The 20,583-nt window shown below is 46.7% G+C and overlaps 1 protein-coding gene across 3 annotated transcripts in view; it reads right to left on the bottom strand.

Annotated features, from left to right (window-relative positions):
* Nucleotides 1-20,583, bottom strand: part of STRA6 (signaling receptor and transporter of retinol STRA6) — a 76,032-nt gene that overhangs the window by 7,783 nt on the left and 47,666 nt on the right. For all 3 annotated transcript variants that reach the window (XM_031956622.1, XM_031956623.1, XM_031956624.1), the window contains exons 6-13: nt 17,429-17,595; nt 14,831-14,953; nt 9,219-9,286; nt 8,734-8,810; nt 7,854-7,915; nt 6,014-6,176; nt 1,929-2,004; nt 334-467 (exon numbers count right to left, since the gene is read on the bottom strand). In XM_031956622.1, the coding sequence (XP_031812482.1) occupies nt 334-467; nt 1,929-2,004; nt 6,014-6,176; nt 7,854-7,915; nt 8,734-8,810; nt 9,219-9,286; nt 14,831-14,953; nt 17,429-17,595 (870 nt within the window). The remainder of the gene's footprint in view (nt 1-333; nt 468-1,928; nt 2,005-6,013; nt 6,177-7,853; nt 7,916-8,733; nt 8,811-9,218; nt 9,287-14,830; nt 14,954-17,428; nt 17,596-20,583) is intronic.

Below are 20,583 nucleotides of genomic sequence, written 5' to 3'. Positions count from 1 at the left end.
TGCTCACCATCCCTCTCAGCTAAAGTTCCTTCTCCCTCCTCCTCCCACTGGCTCATCCAGAAGCATTGGTCCCTACTCCTTCAGGAAGTCTTCCCTGATCCATCTGACCCACACAGACCCTCCCTCCTTTGGCCTCTGGTAGCTCTATTATTCTTATTTCTCACTCGGAACAGAGCACTCACTGCCTTACCGGCTAAGGGTTCTGATCTTTTATATAAGATTCAAGGAACAGGGATGTCTTCTCCTATTGTCTCCCTTTCTCCCTTCTTCCTCTTCTTCTAGGGAAAGAACTCAGGGCTGCTTGAAGCCCACAGGAAGGAGGGGGAGGCTCACCGAGGCAGACGAAGGCTGTTTGGTAGCCCATAAAGCTCATCCAGCAGAAGATGGTCGTGGCCCTCAAACCCTTCCCTTGTGGTGGGGGGCTTCCATCCAGGAGGGCAGCACATTGCTGAGCCCTCAGGTTAGCTCTGTTGGGGAGAGAGATTGGGGATCTGGCGGGGCCGGCAAAGAAAGGGAGCAGGAGAGGGCCCAGCCTTCCCACCATCAGGCTGACTCAGGAAGAAGGGAAGTCTACTGGGTTTTAATTCTGGGTCTCGCCCACACCCTTTGCCGAGTTCCTCTTACCCTGCCCCTAGGAAGCCACCAGCCTGGTCTCCCCAAAGAAACCACAGTGGGAATAATACTCAGTTACAAATTATAGAGCTCTCCGTACTAATTGTTTTCCCCCAGTAATGTTGTGAGCAAGGCAGCAACAGGAATATCAGGCAACTAGATGGTGCTTTGGAGTCTGCAAAGTTTTTTTACAGATGTCAACAAACAATCATCAAAGATCTACTATTTGCCAAAGATTGGGCTAAGGTCTAGGAGTATAAAGAAAGCCAAAAACCCTCAAGGAGCTTATAGGGTAGTGAGGGAGACATGTAAAAACAACAATGTTTGCAAGATATGGGCTGGAAAATTGAAAGTGATCTCACGGGAAGGTACTAATATTATGGAGGGGGGGTCAGGGAAAGCAGGACTTCAGCTGAGGCTTGAAGGGAGGGAGGGAATCTGGGAAGTGAAGATGAGGATGAGAGAGCATTCCAGGTATAGGGAAAGGAGAGAGGAGTCAGGAGAAGGAGGAACAGTAAGAGCTCAGAGAAAAGGGAAGTAAAAGATTCAAGAAAAGATAAGATGCTGAATGTGAGCAACAGGAAAATTACCATTAAATAAGCTTTATAAATTATGATATGGAATTAAAACAAGAAGTAATTAAAATTCAATTAAGTAAAAGGGGAAATCAGCTATTTCAGTGGATATGCTGTCAAAGAAATGCATGAATTAAAGTTTTATGCTCTATATATTTCTGTGCCCTAAAAAAAAACTCCTGTTGCTCATCCTCGTTACAGCTCTGCCTCACTGATGCCTTCACACACCATGCTTTTCTTTTTATTCATCTTGCTCATCCTATTCTCCTCCCTTCCCTGTTCTTCAATTTCTAATCTGCCAACATTCTCTATATTCAAATCCTTCCCCAAATTCACCATCCTGCCTTTTCCAGGACTTGCTCACCCCCTGCATGCTCATGCCTGCCCTCTATTATTATTTCCAATTTATCTTGTCAAGTTCCTGTTCTTCTCAGTATTGTAGGATCATGGATTTTGAATTGGAAGGGAATTAATTAAAGGTCACTTAGTCCAATTTCTTCATTTTTATAGATGAAAAAACTGAGACACAAAAATGTTTGAGTGACTTGGCCACACAGGCAGTCTGTGATGGAAATTCATACTCTGGTCCACGAATTCCCCTTCATCCCTTTTCCCCTTGTCCCCTGCCTCCCTCTAAGCTCTCAGGAGGTCAGGAAGTTGACATCTCTCTTTAGCTTGGGTCAGTTCCATCAGCCAATGAGATTCTGCTCTTCCTTCTTCCCAACTCCAAACCGCACTCACCTGTGGGTCATCAGTGACTTTGACAGCATGAAGAAGGTGAGCAAGCAGGACAGGGTCATGGCAGATTCATAGCACACTGGAAAAAAAATGGGCCTGAGGGTCAGCAGCCAGAACCAAAAGGTCAGTGACATGAGTGAGACCTCCCCCATCCGCCGAGCTGGGTACTAGCAGGAACGGGTCCCATGAATCTCATATTCCTTACTCAGAGATGACCGTTAACAGAAACACCATGAACTGCCAGGATGCAGACATGGTTTGTGGCTCATACATAGAGAAATGTCCAGTCCCACCTGGCTCTCCATCCAGGACACTCTCCCTTGCTTATTCATAGGCAGATGCTCAAATAATGCTAATCCATTCTAGTGTTAGGCAGAGTCAAGCAACTTCAAAAGATACTGTATAAATAACAAAATTCCCTTCCCCCAAAAAAAATTCTAACAGGACTTTATTTTTCAAATTAAAACCTACGTAATAATTGTCCTTTCTGCTTGAGGATAGTACCCTTTCTAGAATATAAATGCCTTTTGCACATCTATATTATTTCTACATCATATGTATTTTGTCCTTCATTAATACAATGGATCATCCCAGTGTTGAGATGATCTTGATTCTCAAATGCTCAGCCGGCACCAAATATGACGTAGGCAGATGCTTAGAAAACAAGAAAGATTTCAAGTATGGACTCTAGGGATGGATTACATATCCGAGGGTCCACCCACCTAAATTTGGAGAAACTTCTCATCAGTGTGGTTGCAGGGGAAGGCATGACCTCAAAGAGCATCATTTAAGTCAAAAGAGCCACCATCTGTATCAGTGGAAGGAGGGCCCCTGCAGGGGGCCTTGAAGGTGGATCTTGAGATATTTCAGTCAATGTTTCTGAGAAAGAGAGGAAGGGGCAGAGAAACAGGAAATAAGAGGGACAGGAGAGATACAGAACAGGTGGGGGGAGAGACAGAGAATAGGGATAGCTAAAGATGAAACATTAGCTAATATTTTCAACAGAGGAAAAAGCATATTTTCCAAGTTTGCTATCAATAAAAGCCATTTCTTCATTTAAGCCCCCATGCTATCATTATAGTAGAAAATGTTGGCTAAAATGTAGCTTCTCGATTCCTACACTTATCTATAGGTATCTAAATTTATATGTCTTATTTATGTATGTCAGCTATATCTATGTATGTACTCATATGCATAATACACACAAAATCTACAAAATATATTCTCTCTTTAAATATTATATAATTATATAATATAATAATATATTAAGATATATATCTATATCTTAATAATTGGATATATATCCATATGTGTGTATTTATATTCACATAAATACACACAAATCTGGGTAGATATCCATTTATTAAGCACAACAAAAAAATACTAGTATATTATAAGGCAAGTCAATGTAATATAATGATTAGAGAAAGACCTCAAAACGAGGAAAATCTGAGTCATGACACAACTTCTCAGTTCTCTCGGCATCTTGCAAAGAAGATGCCATCCTCCATCACGACTGACATCACAGGTCCACTCCCTATTCTCTAGGAAGTACTATGGCAGGTGCCATAGGAGACTCAAAGGGGACTAAATCACAATCTCTGCAAGTCAGCAGTTTACTCTAACATGGGAGATAAGACCCACAAGAAATTAAAACTAGTGAGTCTGGGATGGATGTGCCAAATACTGAGACAGAATGTAAGTGTTTATAAAGAAAAACAGGGTCTTTGTGGAGCCTTGGGTTGTTTGGATGACCCTGGGTACAATTGACAATCTTTACTTGAACTGTCTTCTTGGAGAAGGCCACCTAAAGTAGCAGGTAAACAGGAATATGTGTATGGGAGCGGGGAGGGGAGAACGTCAAAACAAATGATTCTTGAGCATCCAAATGGACCAGTCCCAAAGGGATGAATGTTGTTCTGGAGAAGAGCCATTTTCACTTTGTGACTCACGGGAAGAAAATATCTAAGTTAAGTCTAGAGAATCATAGGGTTGAAGCTTGAAGGCCCAAGGAACTTTTAGCCACCTGTTCAGTGCTATAACATCGCTCTTGTCCATGTGTCTTTAATTGCCTTATCTTTCTAGATTATGTCTGAATTTATGCATCATTCCTTCTGTCAATGAACCCAGGAAAATCCCACTGGTGGTATAGCGTATTTGCAAAGGGGGGGGGGGGGGAAACGAATGCTAGGACTGGATGCTGGAGCCGGGAAATCAGGAATGGTAGCAGGGGAAGAAATGGGACAGATCATTGGCCACCTGAATATTCAAGTCCTTGACCCCAAGAGGCCAAGCAGGCTCAGGGACTAGGAAAGCCCAGGCCACGGAGTTAGCAGTTTACCCACAGCAGAAAGGACTCTCTTGGCAAATGGACTTCTACGGAGAGCGCTCTGGAAAGGAATTGCATCCTTTGGGGAACTGGACTGCTCCAAGGACCTCCGCTTAGGACAATTCCTCCCTTTCTCTCTGCTCCAGCAGGTAAGGGGAAAGAGGGATGTCCCTTTGGCCTGGGTGCTCCAGCTAACTACCTGACTTTGACAATGGCCCCAGAGGCAGTTCATCTAGCTGATTGTTCCTCCTTGTCCTGGGCACTGGGTCCACGATTATTGTGTTTGTAAAGTGTTGCCCTGAGTGTAATCCCAAGCTCTGGCCCCGTACCTTGACACTCCTGCTAGAAAACCGCAGGTTAGCATTAATACCCGTTATTTGCCAGCTCTAGAGAAAGGGCAAGAGACTAGAAAAGAGGGGGAGAGGAAGGGGAAGAGGCAAAGGGAGTCTTTGAGAGGAATGGGATTAATACTAAGGAGAAAGGAGCCTTATGAGTTCACTCTATCCCTACCGACTCTAGGAAAAATGCCGTTGCTGAGTATAGGGGAGCCGAGGAGGGGGACAATGACTACAGGAGCCTCCAGGCGGGCTCTCGTGAGGTCTCTCCTCCTGGCCCAAGCCCTCACCAGTCATGTGCCTGCGAGGAGCCACCATCTGTTCCGCTGTGGCACAAGCTGGCATCCCAGGGCACATGCCATCTGCAGTGTGGCACCAAGGCTCACGCACCTCCCCCGCTTTTGTAGCTATCACTGAATGCTGGTCCCTGATACTTGGACCATAAGGATTTTCTTCTTTTCCTCCCCTAGTGCCAGAGAGCTGATGCTTGCCCTAAGGCGCCCCTGCTCTGGGAAGTTGATCTAGGAAGCATCTGAAACACAGCTTCATCATCACTCATTGTGGAGGAGCTCGATCCCTAACCCAAGATCGAACAAATCAGCTGTGAATAAATACTCCACAATAAAGACATAAGGGGAAAGAGACCCAGACCCCCCCCCCCACTGGCAGCCTCCTCCTGTATATAATTGACCCAGATCTTTTTATCACATCCAGTGCCCCTCACTCTCACCACCCAACTGCTCACCACCCGGGATGCAGTCACATGCTCCAAGATGGTGAGCTCCTGTCCCACTTCCTGCTTCTGCAAAACACTCTGGCCTAAGTGTCATCAGCCTCCATTGGAGGTCTGCTCTTTGCTGTAGCTCTCCCATCTTGGGGGAGTCCCAGGGGATCTCCCCTGTCCATCTGTGCTGCCTCCAATCCCATCCCTGCCATGTCCCATTCTCACTGTCAAACCCAAGGGAGTTGGGGTGAGGCAGGAAGCTCAATCAAGAGACTGTGTGGGGGAAGAGAGTGGGGGGGGGTGAGAGGTCACACACTGAGGGATGGGCTTGGCTCTCCATCCCCTAGACACATACACTGGGTAAGTGAGTCAGTGAGACTGGAAGGTGAGAGAGAGAGAGAGAGAGAGAAGGAAGAGAGAGAGAGAGAGAGAGAGAGAGAGAGAGAGAGAGAGAGACAGAGACAAGAGACAGAGAGAGAAGGGAGGAAAGGAGGAAGGGAGAGAGAGACATACAGAGAGAAAGGGAGAGAAGGAGAGAGGGAGAGAGAGATATATCTCCTGAAAGGGCCTGAAGGACCATCCCATCCCAAAGGTGCTGAATCCACAAGCAGTCCCTCTCTGAAACAAGAGAAGGAATGAGATGGTCCTTGCTTCCCCTCTCAACCCCAAGCCTCCCATCTGGAACTTCCAACCTCCTCACCTTCCACAGTCAACAGGTAGTGCTTCACCAGGTCTATGGCTTCTGTCTTGTTTTCTGAGAGGACCACTCCAAAGCCAGCCAGCAGGTAGGTGACTTCTACTGTAATTCCTGCCCTGGTTTTTTGGATGATGGGGACAAAAGCTGCCAGGAGCAGCAGGGTTACCTGGGAAGCAATGACAACGTTATCTTGTTCTGGCTCCTAAGGTTCTGTAAATCAACAGACTCATGGGGAAGGTCAAAGTGCATTAATTCGAACCCCACCAACCCATTATGTACATTCATCTCGTCTGGAGCTAACCAGAAGTTTATCTATACTGTTAACCACAAGTAAAGTAGAATCTGCTGAACATCAGTCTTTGCCTAATTAGAAGGCTTTCTCTGCTCATGAAAGTTGGTCCCTAAGAACACTATTGTTTCTCTCCCAGAAAGCAATTTTTTATCTTAGGAGGAGATCACTGCAAGTATTTGAAAGTGTTAACACCCACCGACTGTTCATTTCTCTACACTGGCCATCTGGGCCGCAGAAAATCCAGATTAGAAGCTCTGACTGCAGAGGGTTTTTTGAGGACTCTATTTAGGGAAAAATGCTTATCTGTTGTGGGGTGAACGAAGTACAGGGATGAGTTGTTCTTTCTTTGCAGTAGATGTCCACAAATTGTAATTTTTTTTTTAGTTCCTTTTCTTCTCCTCCCCTGGAGCAAGGGGAGCTGGTGATAATTCCCACACCAGTGGTTAAGGAGCAATTAGGAGCTTCTGGTGAAGCAGGTGATGGTCCTCTTGCACTCTGCCCTGATCAGACCATACCTAGAGTATATTCAGTTCTGGGCATATATTTTAGGAAGAACATTAATGAGCTGGAAGGCAAACAGCATAATGAAAGGCCTTGAGACTATACCACAGGGAATCTATTGATGGAATAAAGGATATTTAGGCTGGAGAAAAAAAGTCTCAAAAAGATTATGACAGCTTATTAGCATTTATAAAATACTTTAGGGTTATATAATTTATGTATTATATATTTTATATATTTACATATATATAACTATTTGCTCCTCACAATAACCCTGAGAGGTAGGTGCTATAATTATCCTCCTTTTAAAGTTGAGGAAACTGAGGCTGAGACAGACTCTGACTAGCTCAGGGTCATACAGCTACCGATTATCTGAGTTAGGATTTGGATTCAGATCTTTCTAACTCTAAGCCCAACATTCTATCCACTGAATAGCAGTTTTAGAGTATTGAAGGAAAGGGATTAAATACTTGTTATGAGAGGCAACGTTAAACATGTCACAAATATGTTATGTGGCAGAAATTTGCTTTGCAAGGCCCTAGAAGGCAGAACTGGGATCAAAGGGCCACACAAAGACAGATTTAAGCTTAACACAAGGAAACTAACAATCATAGCATCTGAGTGTTGAGGGAAGAAAAGTGGCCCCAAACTCTAAAGAAATCCCCACATTAACAAGCCCCACAAGTGGTTATTCCACTCCTGATTGAAGACCTACTCCTCCAGCTTCAGAATATACTTGTTCTGTTCTCATCATCCAAAATCCGAGTGACCATTTCTTAGGGATAGGGGAGACAATTTCTGGTCGGATGTGAGTCAGAATCCCCTCTGAGATTCTGGGATTGTCTGAGTTTATGGTGGTGAAACACCCGCATGAAGTCGGGTCACGGTGCCCAGGGGGATCAATACTTGTTGACTTTGTAAAAAGCTCGGGCTGCCTTATCTCCATCATGCTGCTTTCCAGAATGTCACGTCTTTAGGGGGTAGGTGAGGTAGGACAGGGTGGTGGGGACAAGGGGGACAGATGAGAAGAGTTGGGGAGCAGAGGGTTACCTGGTAAATTGTGATCACTGCCATGGCAACCGAAAGGATGAGTTTCAGGGGAAACCGGAAACCTACAGCCCCCAAAGGAAAGGTCGGAGCCATTAGAACTACGGGTATTCCCAAAGGTCCATCCATCCCCACAAAGGATTTAACTCCTCTGACTCTTTGTTAGTCTTTCCCCAGCCACCTTTCACCTGAAACGTCTCCAGCGTCTCACGGTGACATGGAAGTGACCCAAACTCCCAAGCTGGAAAGGAGTCTGTGGAAGACCCTCACAGGGAGGGGATCCTATTTAAAGATGGCTCTGTGAAAGGGAATGGCAGTGGCCCATGGGCATATCCTAGACCTGGAGACCTCACTTCCATTATAAAGGACAAAGGCCCCTTCCTATACTGCTCTGACTAGAGCCTGGGGCTCAAGGCTATGGACCGCTGGGTGCTCTCTAAGTCTGCCCTATGTCTGCAGTTCCTTCCCCCTCTTACCTGCAGGGAGTGGGCTCCCTGTTTAAAGACCAGCCCCAAGGGCAGCTCTGCCAGGAAGTTTTCCTCCTTTTCTCCCCAATACAAACACACTTTTATGGTAAATAATGTGTCTGCATTAGCATCATATCCTAATGCAATGACCTCCCCTCTCATCAGCCCCAGGTCAGATCCGAGGGTGAGAGGATCCCGGGTTTGGAAGAGGAAGGTGGGAAGGTTGGGAGAGCATGAAGGAAGAGTGGGTGATGCCCATGGCAGCCATGGCAGCAGCTCTTTCCCAGATGGCTTCCCCGAGGAAGCCGAGACAGATGGCTTCTTGAGGCTGAAAGTGGAGGGGCTTGGGGATGAGGAGGGGGAGGAAACCAGCTAACAGAGACCTCCAGGAATCGGTACCCCAGACACACAAGTACCTGGCTGCCAAGTGGAGATGTGAGGGAGGAAATAGAGCAGGGCCCGGGAGAGGAAGCTCCGATCGGTCTCCGGGGAGCTGGAAAGGAGAAACACAGACAAGAAGGGCTTGGCACAAAATGACTTTTTAATGGAAGCGATTCCAGGGGACAGGCAGGTTGTACTCCTGGTGATGGAGAGTCCTGGTGGGGCAGGGACTCTGCACTGGGCTCAAGGGAGGCAGAAGAAACAGACTCAGACCCCTCCCTCAGGGACCCCTGGGAGGATGGGGAAGTCTCTTCAGGAGACACCCCCCCCATACATCTGAATCTGATGGAGTAAAAATTCGATCCTAGGTGAAGATTCTAACTCATGCCAGACAAAAGCCTTGGCTGCCCTTGGGCCAGCTCAGCCCCCCAAGCTGCCCCCTCTCCCAGCTCCTCCATTCCAGCCTCTCTCGATCCCTACTGAGATGATGGGAGGATGATGGAAGGTACGGACACTCTACCTGCTTTTCGACTTCTTCTTACTGAGGAGGCGCCTGAGATAGTCTCCATAATAGCTTTCCTCCACCTCCTGCAGAAAGAGCACAGAACCCACAAGGGACATCGTTGGGCACAGAAAGGCTGAAGGTTCTGCCGAGGACGATTGGGAATTTTCAAAAATCACATCGCTACTTTACATTCTCTAGTGGAGCAGGTGAAAACAGGGCTTGATTTCTTGGTTCGACCAAGTTCAGCCCATTTACTAGCTGCCCAGCCACAGTCAAGTCATTGTCTCAGTTTTCTCATAGGAGAGATGGGCATGATAATTGTACTACCTATTTTATGGGACCATTGTGATGAAAAGGACTGGTAAACCAGAGAGTAGTATTTTTGTGCAGCTGTTTTTAGTCATGTCCAACTCTGCATGACCCCATTTGGGATTTTCTTGCCAAAGCTACTGATGAGGTTTAACATTTCCTTCTTCAGCTCATTTGATAGATACAGAAATTGAGGCAAACAGTTAAGTCATTTGTTCAGAGTCACACATCTAATAAGTGCTGAAGCTGGGGTTTGAACTCAGGAAGACAAGTATTGACTCCAGGCCCGGGAATTCTGCCCACTGCCACCTGGTTGCCCTTAGAGTGGTCCTCCAGAGAGCAAAAGATTTGGAAATGACAATAATTTTAGCTTTCATCTTTTCCTATCACATCGTTTGAAATATGTGGAAACTGAGGGCTCAGTCTCTTCCTTCAGGGAGCTCCTGGTGTGTTGGAAAAACATGGTCCCCTCTCTGGGACTCCTGAGTCTGATGGAAAAGACAGCTCTTGTCGAGCCTTAGCTGGGGACCATAGCCAGGCAGATGCCCTGTCCCACCAGAGGTAGCAGTGCCTTCTCTGCCCTTTTCTATTTCCTTCTCTGCTTCCTGATCCACTTTGAACCTCTCTGACTCCATCAGAGACCACTGGCAATTGGAAGTGATTGCCTCAAAATCAAAGGCAGAAGATGAGAGAGTCAGGATTTGAATCCAGATCTTTCTAAATCACAGCCAGCTTTGCACACCTTTTCTAGAACTCGGAATGACCCCAGGTTCCCAACGGAGAACTCCCTGGGGCCCAGAGGGTGGGCCCCCTACTTTGTCTGGCCTGGTCCCTTCATCCCCCAAATCAGGAAACAAACACATGAGATTATATCGTTATTGCCATAGCTCTCGCCAGGGCCCTAGAGCTGGAAAGGCTTTGGGGATAGACCCTCAACACACCAGCTGTCCCAGGACCAACTTCAGTAACATGAGAAAAGGATCCTCCCCATAAGATCGGACCAACCTCCGAACCTGGAACACCTGTCACTAAGAGGTGGGGGAAGGGGAACAGGTGCATCTGGACAAAGGCTGTGCTGATGGGACCAGGGAACCCAGCCAGAGGCAGTTCAGCTCAGTGGGTCCAAGACTGGCAAATTCTACTTCCCATTCCTATTTCTGACAAGGAACAAATAACTGGATTTCCTCAAGCCCAATTTCTTCATCTGAAAATGGGGATAAAAATGTCTACTTCTTAGGACTGCTGGGAGGATCGCTATAGGTAATGAATATGAACCTTTGCAAATCTAAAAGAGCTACATCCCAATCTCAGTTCTCATGATGAGAGAGTAAATAATGGACCAGCCTTGGACTCAGGAACAGTGAATCCAGTGTTCCACCTGAATCTGGACAAAGAATATATATGGAAAAGGAGCCAGTCACTTACCCCCTGGTGCCCCCGGGCAAACCTTTAAAACTATATATTACAGGGGGATTACCTATCTTTATGAATGGAAGGTTTTTCTATTCTGGGAGTTCCAAATATAATAGATCTGGACCTAAACTCCTATCATTATCATAGGCATTCAAAAGAAAGTTATTTATTACGATAAAGAACTCATTTGATCATATCATTTGTTCCTACCCCGATTCAATTATATCCAAGATAAATATTTGTTTAGCTTTTAAAGACCTTCATCCCTGGTGCCTCTGTATTTTTCCAGTCTTTTTACACCTTATTCCTCTTCACAAACTCTATGAATCTACAACACTGGCCTCTGCTGATTTTTAAACAAGACATCCCATTTCCTGAATTGGAGTATTTCCACAGACTGTCCCTAAAATCCAAAACTTTCTCCCTCGTCACAGCTCTTCCTGGCTACCCTGACTTCCTCTGAGTCTCAGATAAAATCCCATCTTCTCCAAGAAGGCTTTCTCAGTCCTCCTTATTCTTTGTACCTGCTCCCTAAAGGTTCTCCCCGATTTATCCTGTTCATATCTTGTTTATATATAGTTGTCTGCATGCTCTCTCCCCAATTACTGTATGAGTTTCATGAGGATGGGGACTCCCTTTATTTTGTATCCTCAGGACTTATAGTGCCTTCCACATAGTAGGAGCTTAACTGATTGTACTATATTAATTGATTTGGTCAAGCTTCATTCATTCATTGAAAATCCAGCAGTCTTCAGCTTTTAGCTAAAAAGATAAAAGAACAATTTTTAAAAAATTGATAGCAAACAAGGTATTTTCATGGCTAATCTCTAGTCATTATCTGCTCCTTCCCCCTCCTTTATGCCGAGATTCTGCTCAAACTGGGCAGTCCGTGTGTACATGAGTGCATGTGTTCCCCTTTTGCAAAGGGAAACTTTTAGGACAGCCCACCCCAGCCCACAGCTTACACTTTCAGAGCTCTGGTGGCCAGAGTTCTTCTCAGTATCTATCTTTATCAAGTCCTGCTGCTTCTGCCATTCATCCACCCACTTCCTGCCATGAGTGAAGGCTGAGGCTGCTCTCTGAAGGTGAGTCAGCCTCCTGTGGGAGTCTACATCTAGCTGTAGGACTCAGTAGCCAGGGCAGGGCATTAGGCAATGGGGTCATTCTGGGTCTCCTGCTCTTGGCGCAGAAAATCTCCAAGGCTGGGCAAGAACACTAGGCTAAGAGGATTTGGCAAAATCCCATTCAGAACTTTTTGCTGCTGGGAGAAGTGCCTGGGGCCCACAGGGTGGGTCCCCTACTTTGTCCGGGTCCTTTGTCCCCCAAATCAGAAACAAACACATGAGATTATATCGCATTGCCACAGCAACCCTGCATGCTCCTCCATCCCCTAACTCCCTTATTCCCATACATAGTTCAGGGTCAGCTCCTGTAATATGGGCCTTGGAAACCTAATCCTCTTGCACTAAGGGGTTTATATAAGTGGGCATTTTCTATCCCCTCTGGATCAGGAGGGGAAGTAAGTGAAGAAAGGGAAAAAACAAGGAGTCCTTATATTCTCTCCAAAGCAGAAATAAGAAAAAGAAGTCTCAATAAAGAGCCCTGGAAAGATTAGTAATGGCTCCTCCCACCTCTCAAAGCTCAGAAACCTTGAGAAAGGTGGTACCTGCCCCAGGTCAGAGTCCTACAGCCTCCCTTTAGTCCCAATCTTAGACTCATCCTCTGCTCTCTGTGCTCACCCATTCCCTTCTCCACATCTCAACAGTATCCAGGCCTGTCCATCCCACCTCCAAGTACCCATCCTTTCCTCTCTGCTCACAGACACCACTCTGTTAAGACCCTCATCATCTGAATCCTAGCCCAGGGCTTCTTCTTTTCCCATTTATGACTCCTTTTTGCCTAAAAAATTTTTACCTGACCCAGGATATGCAAGTATGCAAAATAGGTATAGACATTAAATATTTACTAATAATAAATCATAGTTTTGCAACCCCACCTTCAGTTATGAGACCCCATGTGGGGTCACAAACCACAGTTTAAGGGAAGGATCTATAAGATTAGAGAACCAACCCATGGGATGTGGAAGAGTCTGTGAGGTTAGAGAACCAAGCCATGGGATGTGGAAGGATAGATAAGGTTAGAGAACCAATCCCGTAGGATTTGGAAGTCTGTGAGGTTAGAGAACCAAGCCCATGGGATATCTCTGAAGCCATGGAAGGAAAAGACAGGAGGAAGGGACAAGACAAAGTATCAACAGCTGCTGCGGAATAAGAAGAAATCCTTCAGATTCAGAGATTGGGTCTTTAGGGAGCTTGAAGGTAGCAATTAAGAGCTGCCTGAGCATAATTACAAGAGTACGAAGGGAAAACAGAGTGAGAGATTGGAGACTCTACTATCAACAGCTTTTACAAGAAATCCAACAGTGACAGGTAGGAGGGGGTGAGTTTGTAATCAAATGGGGTGGAAGGATCAAGGAAAGGACTTTTTAAGGACTACAGAGGTCTGAGAATTCTTGTGGACAAATGGAAAAGAACCGGTGGTGAGGGAGAGATTGAAGATGAAGGGGAGAGTAAGGATGCTGGCTAACAAGCTCTTGTAGTGAGAGGATGGAATAAAACACAGGGAAAAGAGAGGGAAGGTGGAGAGGACGGGTGAGGAGAACTCAGGGGTCTTGTTCTGAGTAACCTTGATCCCGAGTTTGAGGAGGGAAGGGGAGCACGGTCATCCTCTGGGAGTTTGGGGGTGGGGAGGAGAGAAGCGTTTGGAATTGCATCTGCAGGAGTGAGATGGGAATCGATAAGGGAGAATAGAAGGATTATGGAGCAGCAGGAAAGCCCAGCTGAGGTCACGTACCATGAATGGGGAGTGAAGGGGATCAGCCAGTTATGTGACTCCCCCCAGCAGCTCTGGGGAGGGGCAGAGAAGTAATGGTGGGAGCTCCCCAAGGGTGAGAGGTCACAGGTCAGGGAGAGAGCCCCCAACAAATGAGGGACCTCAGGACAGAGACAGGGGCACCGAAGTGCCCGGTCATGGAACACACTGAGCCTGGGGGGGCTGAGCCATTCATGCCATAGAACTGAGCTGTAGGGATAGCAGCCATCGTTTTCAAAAGAGGAGTGAGTCAGGGCTACTTGAGGCAGCAGCGTACCCAGGGGCAGCGGGCGGATGTCTCATTGCCATGGGCTCCAGTGTGCCCTCAGATGCCCACTGGCTGTGTGACCTTGGCCCTGTGACCCTGGCCCTGTCGTTTGCCTCAGTTTCTGTAAAATGGGGATAACAATATCCCCGTTCCCCAGTGTTGTGGGGAGCATCAGAGGAGATCATGTTGTTGTTGGGACAATCAGGGGGAACTGACTTGCCCAGGGCCCGCAGCCAGTAGGTGAGGTGGGATGTGAATCCAGGCCCTCCTGACTCCAAGCTGGCCCAGAGATAACGGGAGATGCTAGGAGAAAGAGGAGCTTGCACAGCCTCCTCATTTAAATCCAATTCACTCCCATTTCATGGCCTCATCGCCATGATTTCAGGGTCTTCTTCAAGAACGGAGGACAAACAACCACCAAAAAATACCATATAAAGGGCAGCCGTTATTTCTGATTGCTCCCTCGCTGACTTTTGTTGGTTGTCACACACACACACACAAAAAAAAAGCTAGCAGAGTGTCTGACTATATAATCGGTGCTTAATAAATGCTTGCTACTGTTGATTGGCTGTCATGGGAAATTCACTGATCTGAGAGTCAGAGGGGTGGAATCTATGGTTTCCCATCCCCGTGACCCCCATCCTCCCTCCCAGGGTGCCGGGGGGGGAGACACAGAAACGTGGCTCCGGAGTTCCCCCCCCAGGCTGAGCTCAGGCCCCCCCCCCAGCTGCCTGGAAGGGCACAGGGGCATTACCCCCGCCATTACCTCTGGGCGGGCCGCCATCTTTCCAGTCCAGATTCTTAGGAGCTGCGCCGGATACCAGCAGCTCAGGAACACAAGGCCGGCAAGAAGAGGCAAGGAGGCCAGCAGGGAGTAGTACCTGTAGATCTGGCAGACCCAAGGCTCCCTGAGTCACCTCCAAGCCTCCCCCCTCCCCTGGAGCCCTCAGCCCCATCCTCCCCTCCCTCCTCTCCCTCCTCCCCGGAAGACTAATAATTAGGCCCCTCTTCCTATGTCTGCCCTCCCCCTGGAGTCTCCAACTGGCCTCCACAGACATAAATGGGAGAGAGATGGGAAGAAGGGGAAACTGGAGAGGGATGGAGACGGGTCCGGCCATGGGGCAATGGAAAAGGCTCGGGGCTTAAGGGTCAGAAAATCCTATGAATTGTGTGATTCTGAGCAACCGGGTCTCTGTGGCTTGGCTTAATCATCTACAGAATGGGGATAAAAGGAACTTGTGCCATAGAAATATGAGTTACGATGGTGATGTGTGTGTATGTATATATATATGCATGTACATACAATGCTCCCAAACCTTTGGGCAACGCAGCGATTACAGTTATTCGATAAATCAATTTATCAATCATCAGTAAATATTTGCCAGGACCCACAAAGGGCCGAGCACAAGCAGAGTGCTATTTAAAGACCATTAAACTAAAGCTGGGCTAGGATTGGGGGCACCCTGTACACAATTTATGATGATAGTCTGGGTTTCAAACAGGGTTTTTTCAATTAAAAAAACCATGAGTAACTGGAAGAAGAAAAGAATGAGTTGATTTGTGTAAGAGTGAGCTGCCAGCTTTTACGCAGCCATTCTCCTCCTTAAGGAGCCCCAGTGACTCCTCACTGTTTTCAGGACGATTCTCTGGGCATGTGCTCCCTTTCCCAAGCCCACCCCCAGCCAGGATCATGCTTTTCTCCCAGCCAGGCCCTCCCTCTGCTCTAGCTGCGCTGCTGCCTTCACTGTCTGGCGCTTAGGCCAGGCTGCTTCGAGCCTGTTGTTCAGCCCGCACTGTGTGCAATCCCTCCCCTTCCCTCTCCCGGCCTCCCCAGTTTCCAAGGCCAGGTCATGTCCTTCCTTCTCCAGGGAGTCTTCCCTGACCTCTCCTGTCCATAATAACGGCCCCTTTCTTTGAATCTTCATTCCCCTTGGAGGGTGATGCTTGTGCCCTAGAACTCCTGTACGCCTCATCCTCCCAGAGCTCCTTAAATGCAGGACATTTCTTCCTCCTCTACCCCTCTCCCTCTCCCCCTCCTCCCTTTCTTTCTTCATCCTCCTCCTTCCTCTCCTCTTCCCCCTCCCCTTCTCTTACTCCTTGTCCCCATTCTCTTCCTCCTTTTCCTCTTTTTCCTTTTTTTGCCTTCTCCTTTTCTTCTTCTCCCTTCTCCTTCCCCTTTTCCTCTTCCCTCTCCTCTTCTCCCCAACCCCCCTTCCTTTCTTTCTCCTTCCTCCTCCTTTCCCCTTCCCTTCTCTTCTTCCTTCTCCTTCCCCTCTCCCCGCTCCATCCTCCTTCCCATCCTCCTCCCCTTTCTTTCTCTCTTCTCCTTCCCCCTCTCTTTGTCCCCTTTCTCCTCATCCTTCTTCCTCCTCTTCCTCTTGCTCCCTTTCCTCTTCTTCCCCTCTTCTTCTTCACCCTCTACCTCTTTCCCTATCATCTCCTCCTCCTTCTCCTCCTCCATCTGTCTCTCCCACAGCAGAAAGAGCTGGACACAGAGATGAATCAATATTGCGGTAAAAGGAGCCATTGCCTCCGGGGGCCCCAGTCTAGAGCCCCCAGCCCCAAAGCTCCATTGCATTGTACCTCTCCTTTCCAGAGGGCTTTTAAAATACTTACCCAGCATTCTCCTTCTAACAATGCTGTAGAAGTGTCTGGCCCAAATATTAGCACCCTGTTTTAGAGATCAGGGAATTGAGGCTCAGAGATGGCCAATGGCCTGCTCAGGGTTGCACAAGTAGTTAATAAAGGCCCGTGATGTACCTGGAGGGGTCCCAGGATTACTTACACTCCAAGGGCCATGGGATCCTGGACTTTAGGAAGAAGGAACATTCGTAAAGCTCCTACTATGTGCTTTTTATCTTGTTAGCATATCTCATTTGAGCCTTACAACAACCCTAGATAAAGTGCTGTTTAATATCTCTATTTCCAATTGAAACCGAGGTAAGCAGATTGAGTGGATTAAAATAATTTCCAAAGCTTAAGATTGCACTAAGATTTTTGGGACACTGTACATACCAATAAGTTTATGAGACTGCTTTTGAACCTAGTGCTGTACCCCCCGAGCCTCCCAATTCCTTCAAGGATCTTGGGGACCATCTAGCTCAGCCCCCTTTTCTTGTAGCTTATAGCTAACATAAGTAAAGGGGAGGAGGAGGAGGAGGAGGAGAAGGAAGAAGAAAAGGAGGAAGAGGAAGAAGAGGAGGAGGAAAAAGAGAAGGAGGAGGAGGAGGAGCAGGAGGACTTAAACCCCAGGCTTTATGACTCCAACCAAAAGCCTGGCCTTTCAGGGCTTTTAGATCCTTACATCTCCTCACAAGTACCACACTCTCTGCTAGGGCAGTTCCCAAATAAAGCAGGTCTTTACCTTGGTGGTCCGAGGGCACTCCACTTTATACCATATCTGGACCCCACAGTGGACCCAGGAGAGTAAGCAGCCCAGGATGTATCCGGCTTGGTGTCTGACTGTGGCACACGCCATTAGCGGGTAGTAGAGGGCCGGGTAGTAGAGCAAGCCTAAGGTTTTCAAGTAACCTGGAGGAAGACAGACAGACAGACAGAGGAGGAGAGGGGAAGCAACAAGAAACGTAGGTGAGAAGTCCAACCACAATTACTCATTTTCTTATAAGGGTCCTAGCAAGACTGAACAAAGGTACCCTGCCTAGGGAGAGACTCTCAAACCCATATCCTTGGCCTGCAGGGAAAGGAACCTGTAGGAAGAAAGTATCTTTGAGCCTTCAGCCCCCAACCTCCTAAGTCCTACCTTGGGTTTCCACTCTTTCCCATGTCTGGAACATCGCCCCTCTCCCTGCTTCTCGCATCCATCAACCTGCCCGCTATTACTTTCACATCCCCCTGGACCCTTCCTTCTTGCTGAATTCTTTCAGGATCCTGAGCCAACCATCTCATTCTGAACTTGGTAACATATTACTCCAGTCCATCTCCTGTGTGTGATCCCTGGCTCCCCAACGATGCTGGGGGAAGGGGGGCTCCAAGGACAGAGACCAAGAATTCTCCCCTAGTTTCCTCCATGTAGCCCCTGCCTTTGACTGGCCCCTCCTGGCTGACTGCAGAGTTAGGCAAGGAGAAGCAACTGGGTAACACAGAATAGTGGATAATGAAGAAATCAATTCTATTTGGCTCCCAGCTGCACTGAGGGATTGTGGGAGAAGGGACTAGAACAATCTAAGCTCCCTGAAGTTAATTGGCAAATAATAAGAGGAAGCCAACAATGAACTGGGTCTTCCCTAAATGGATTAACTGAGAGGTGCTCTTCATCTCGCTCCCTTTGAGGCTTCCAAAATCTCTCTGGGATATGTGAGGGACTATCAGCCTCATTTCAGAAACGGGGAAACCGAGGCTCACAGAAGTGAAATTACTTGCTTAAGTTCATGCCGTGAGCTCTGAAGTTAATGTTTTGATTTAGTGAAGCAAGAATGTGAACTTGGCTTTTGTGGCTTCTGCCCCAGATGGCAGACTCCTTCTGCCTGAAAAGGGGCACAAAGCTGCAAGCCAAACCTCACCTCCAATATGTCACCTCCCTCCAGGAAGGTCCCTGGTTCTTTAGCAGAGCCCTTACCCCGGAGGGGTAATTACATGTGTCATGCCAGAACTCTGTACTTAAAACAAAGATTCTTACAAGGCGATGATAATTTGGTGGAACTGATAAAGACAATGGTTGTCTAGTTTAACATAGTGCTTAATAGTTCTCTAAGTTCAGTATGATTGATTTAATCTTACAAAAAATAATGGTTTCCTAGTGATATGATAGGTTTATACTCAAATAAGAGCATATAAAGGTGCGACAAACTCAGCCAGATTGAGAGCCAGAGACAGACTCAGAAGGGCCAGACAGATTCGGAAGGGACCCAGAGACAGATTCATTCCATCATCCACCTTTGTGGTGGCTGGAGGCTGAAGCACAAGCCCTTGGAGACAGAGAGATCCATTCCATCTCAAACCACTGTGGTGGCTGGCCTGTCCTCCTTCACTCCCCCTCCTCCCCCCCACTGAGACCAAGGCTGGTCTGAAAGGCTCTCCAGAAAGCTGGCCTGGGCCCCAGGCAAGGAAACTAGATTGTGAAGGAGATAATAAAGGATTTGGACTTTAACACCTGGCTATTCTTGTGGTGACTGCTGAACTGAAATGAAGGCTGCTCCAAGACCTCCAGAAAACCAAACAAGAACACTATATTTGGCACCCGAATAGGGACAAATGATTTACAATCAGCAGTTCAGACTGACACATCTTGATTTCAATGGAAAAGTCTCCGTGACCCAGAAATTAGGGTAAGTACAAAAATAGACAAGAAGGAAACTTTGTTAAGGGCTAAAGTAGTGTTTCAGCTGAAATGGGACAAATGTTTAGAGAGGGGCCTTTTCCACTTCAAGGAAAATGTGTAGAGAGCATGGTTAAACTAATAAAAAACCAAGGTTTGATTGTAACTTGGATACAGATCATTGAACTCTTCAAAATATTAAAATACATCTCCTTGGTTCTCTAAGGAAAAAGAATTATATCCAGACAAGTGGATATTAGTAGAAGAGCAACTAGTGAATACTACAATGATAATGGTACCAATTCAATCCCTAAAGAAACACTCTATATATAACTTAATACAATTCGCTTTAGGAAATTATATAAATATTAGAATAAGGAAAAAGAAGAAAGTTGAGGAGGAGGAGGAGGATACTGACAAATTAGGTGAAAAGCATAATTAGACAAGAATGGAGTTAAGTACAATTCTGATGAAATTAAGGAGTGCGGTGCTTCACAGCAGGAGCTATTAGGGCATTCTCCATCCCCTGACCTACTCCCCTCAATTAACCCTTCATGGTGGAGGAAGGAGAGGGAGGGGCAATGACACCATCAGCACCACCTACGAAGCAGCCTATGACAAGATTACAAAAGGCACTAGTTAAAGATAAGAGGAAGGACAAAATATTTCTGATTTAGTAAATGCATATCCTATTATTGAAGAATTTGACTCTTCAGGCCACAAAGGAGAAGATACACTTCTTTTGATCTGGAAATTATCAAAGATTTAAAAAAGAGTTGCACTCTTTATAGGGCTACATCATCTTATATTAAGATGGTATTAGAGAATTTGGCTTATGAAATTCTAACCCCTAGTGATTGGAAATCTATAGCAAGGACATGTTTAGAACCTGGACAAAACTTGTGGCTTTTAGAGTATAGTGAACTTTGTAGAATACAAGCCCAACAAAATAGGCAAACTGGAGCTAATATACAAATCACTTTTGACCAACTAGCTGGTATAGGTCAGTATGATTAATTACCCTTTGATAGCATGTGAGTAAATTGCTGCTGCTGCTAAAAAAGTGTGGGGCTCCCTCCCAGGAAAGCAAGATCGAGGGGAAGCCTTCATGAAAACAGAGCAAGGTCCAAATGAACCCTTTGATGATTTTGTGGGACATCTCTAGACAGTTGGCACAAGAACTATTGGTGAAAATGCAGCTACAGGAATAATGATCAAATAACTTGTTAGACAAAATGCTAATG

Source organism: Sarcophilus harrisii, chromosome 2, assembly GCF_902635505.1.
Source record: "Sarcophilus harrisii chromosome 2, mSarHar1.11, whole genome shotgun sequence".
NCBI lineage: Eukaryota > Metazoa > Chordata > Mammalia > Dasyuromorphia > Dasyuridae > Sarcophilus > Sarcophilus harrisii.
Note: the sequence above shows the minus strand (reverse complement) of the source record. Positions and strands in the feature narration are given on the sequence as shown.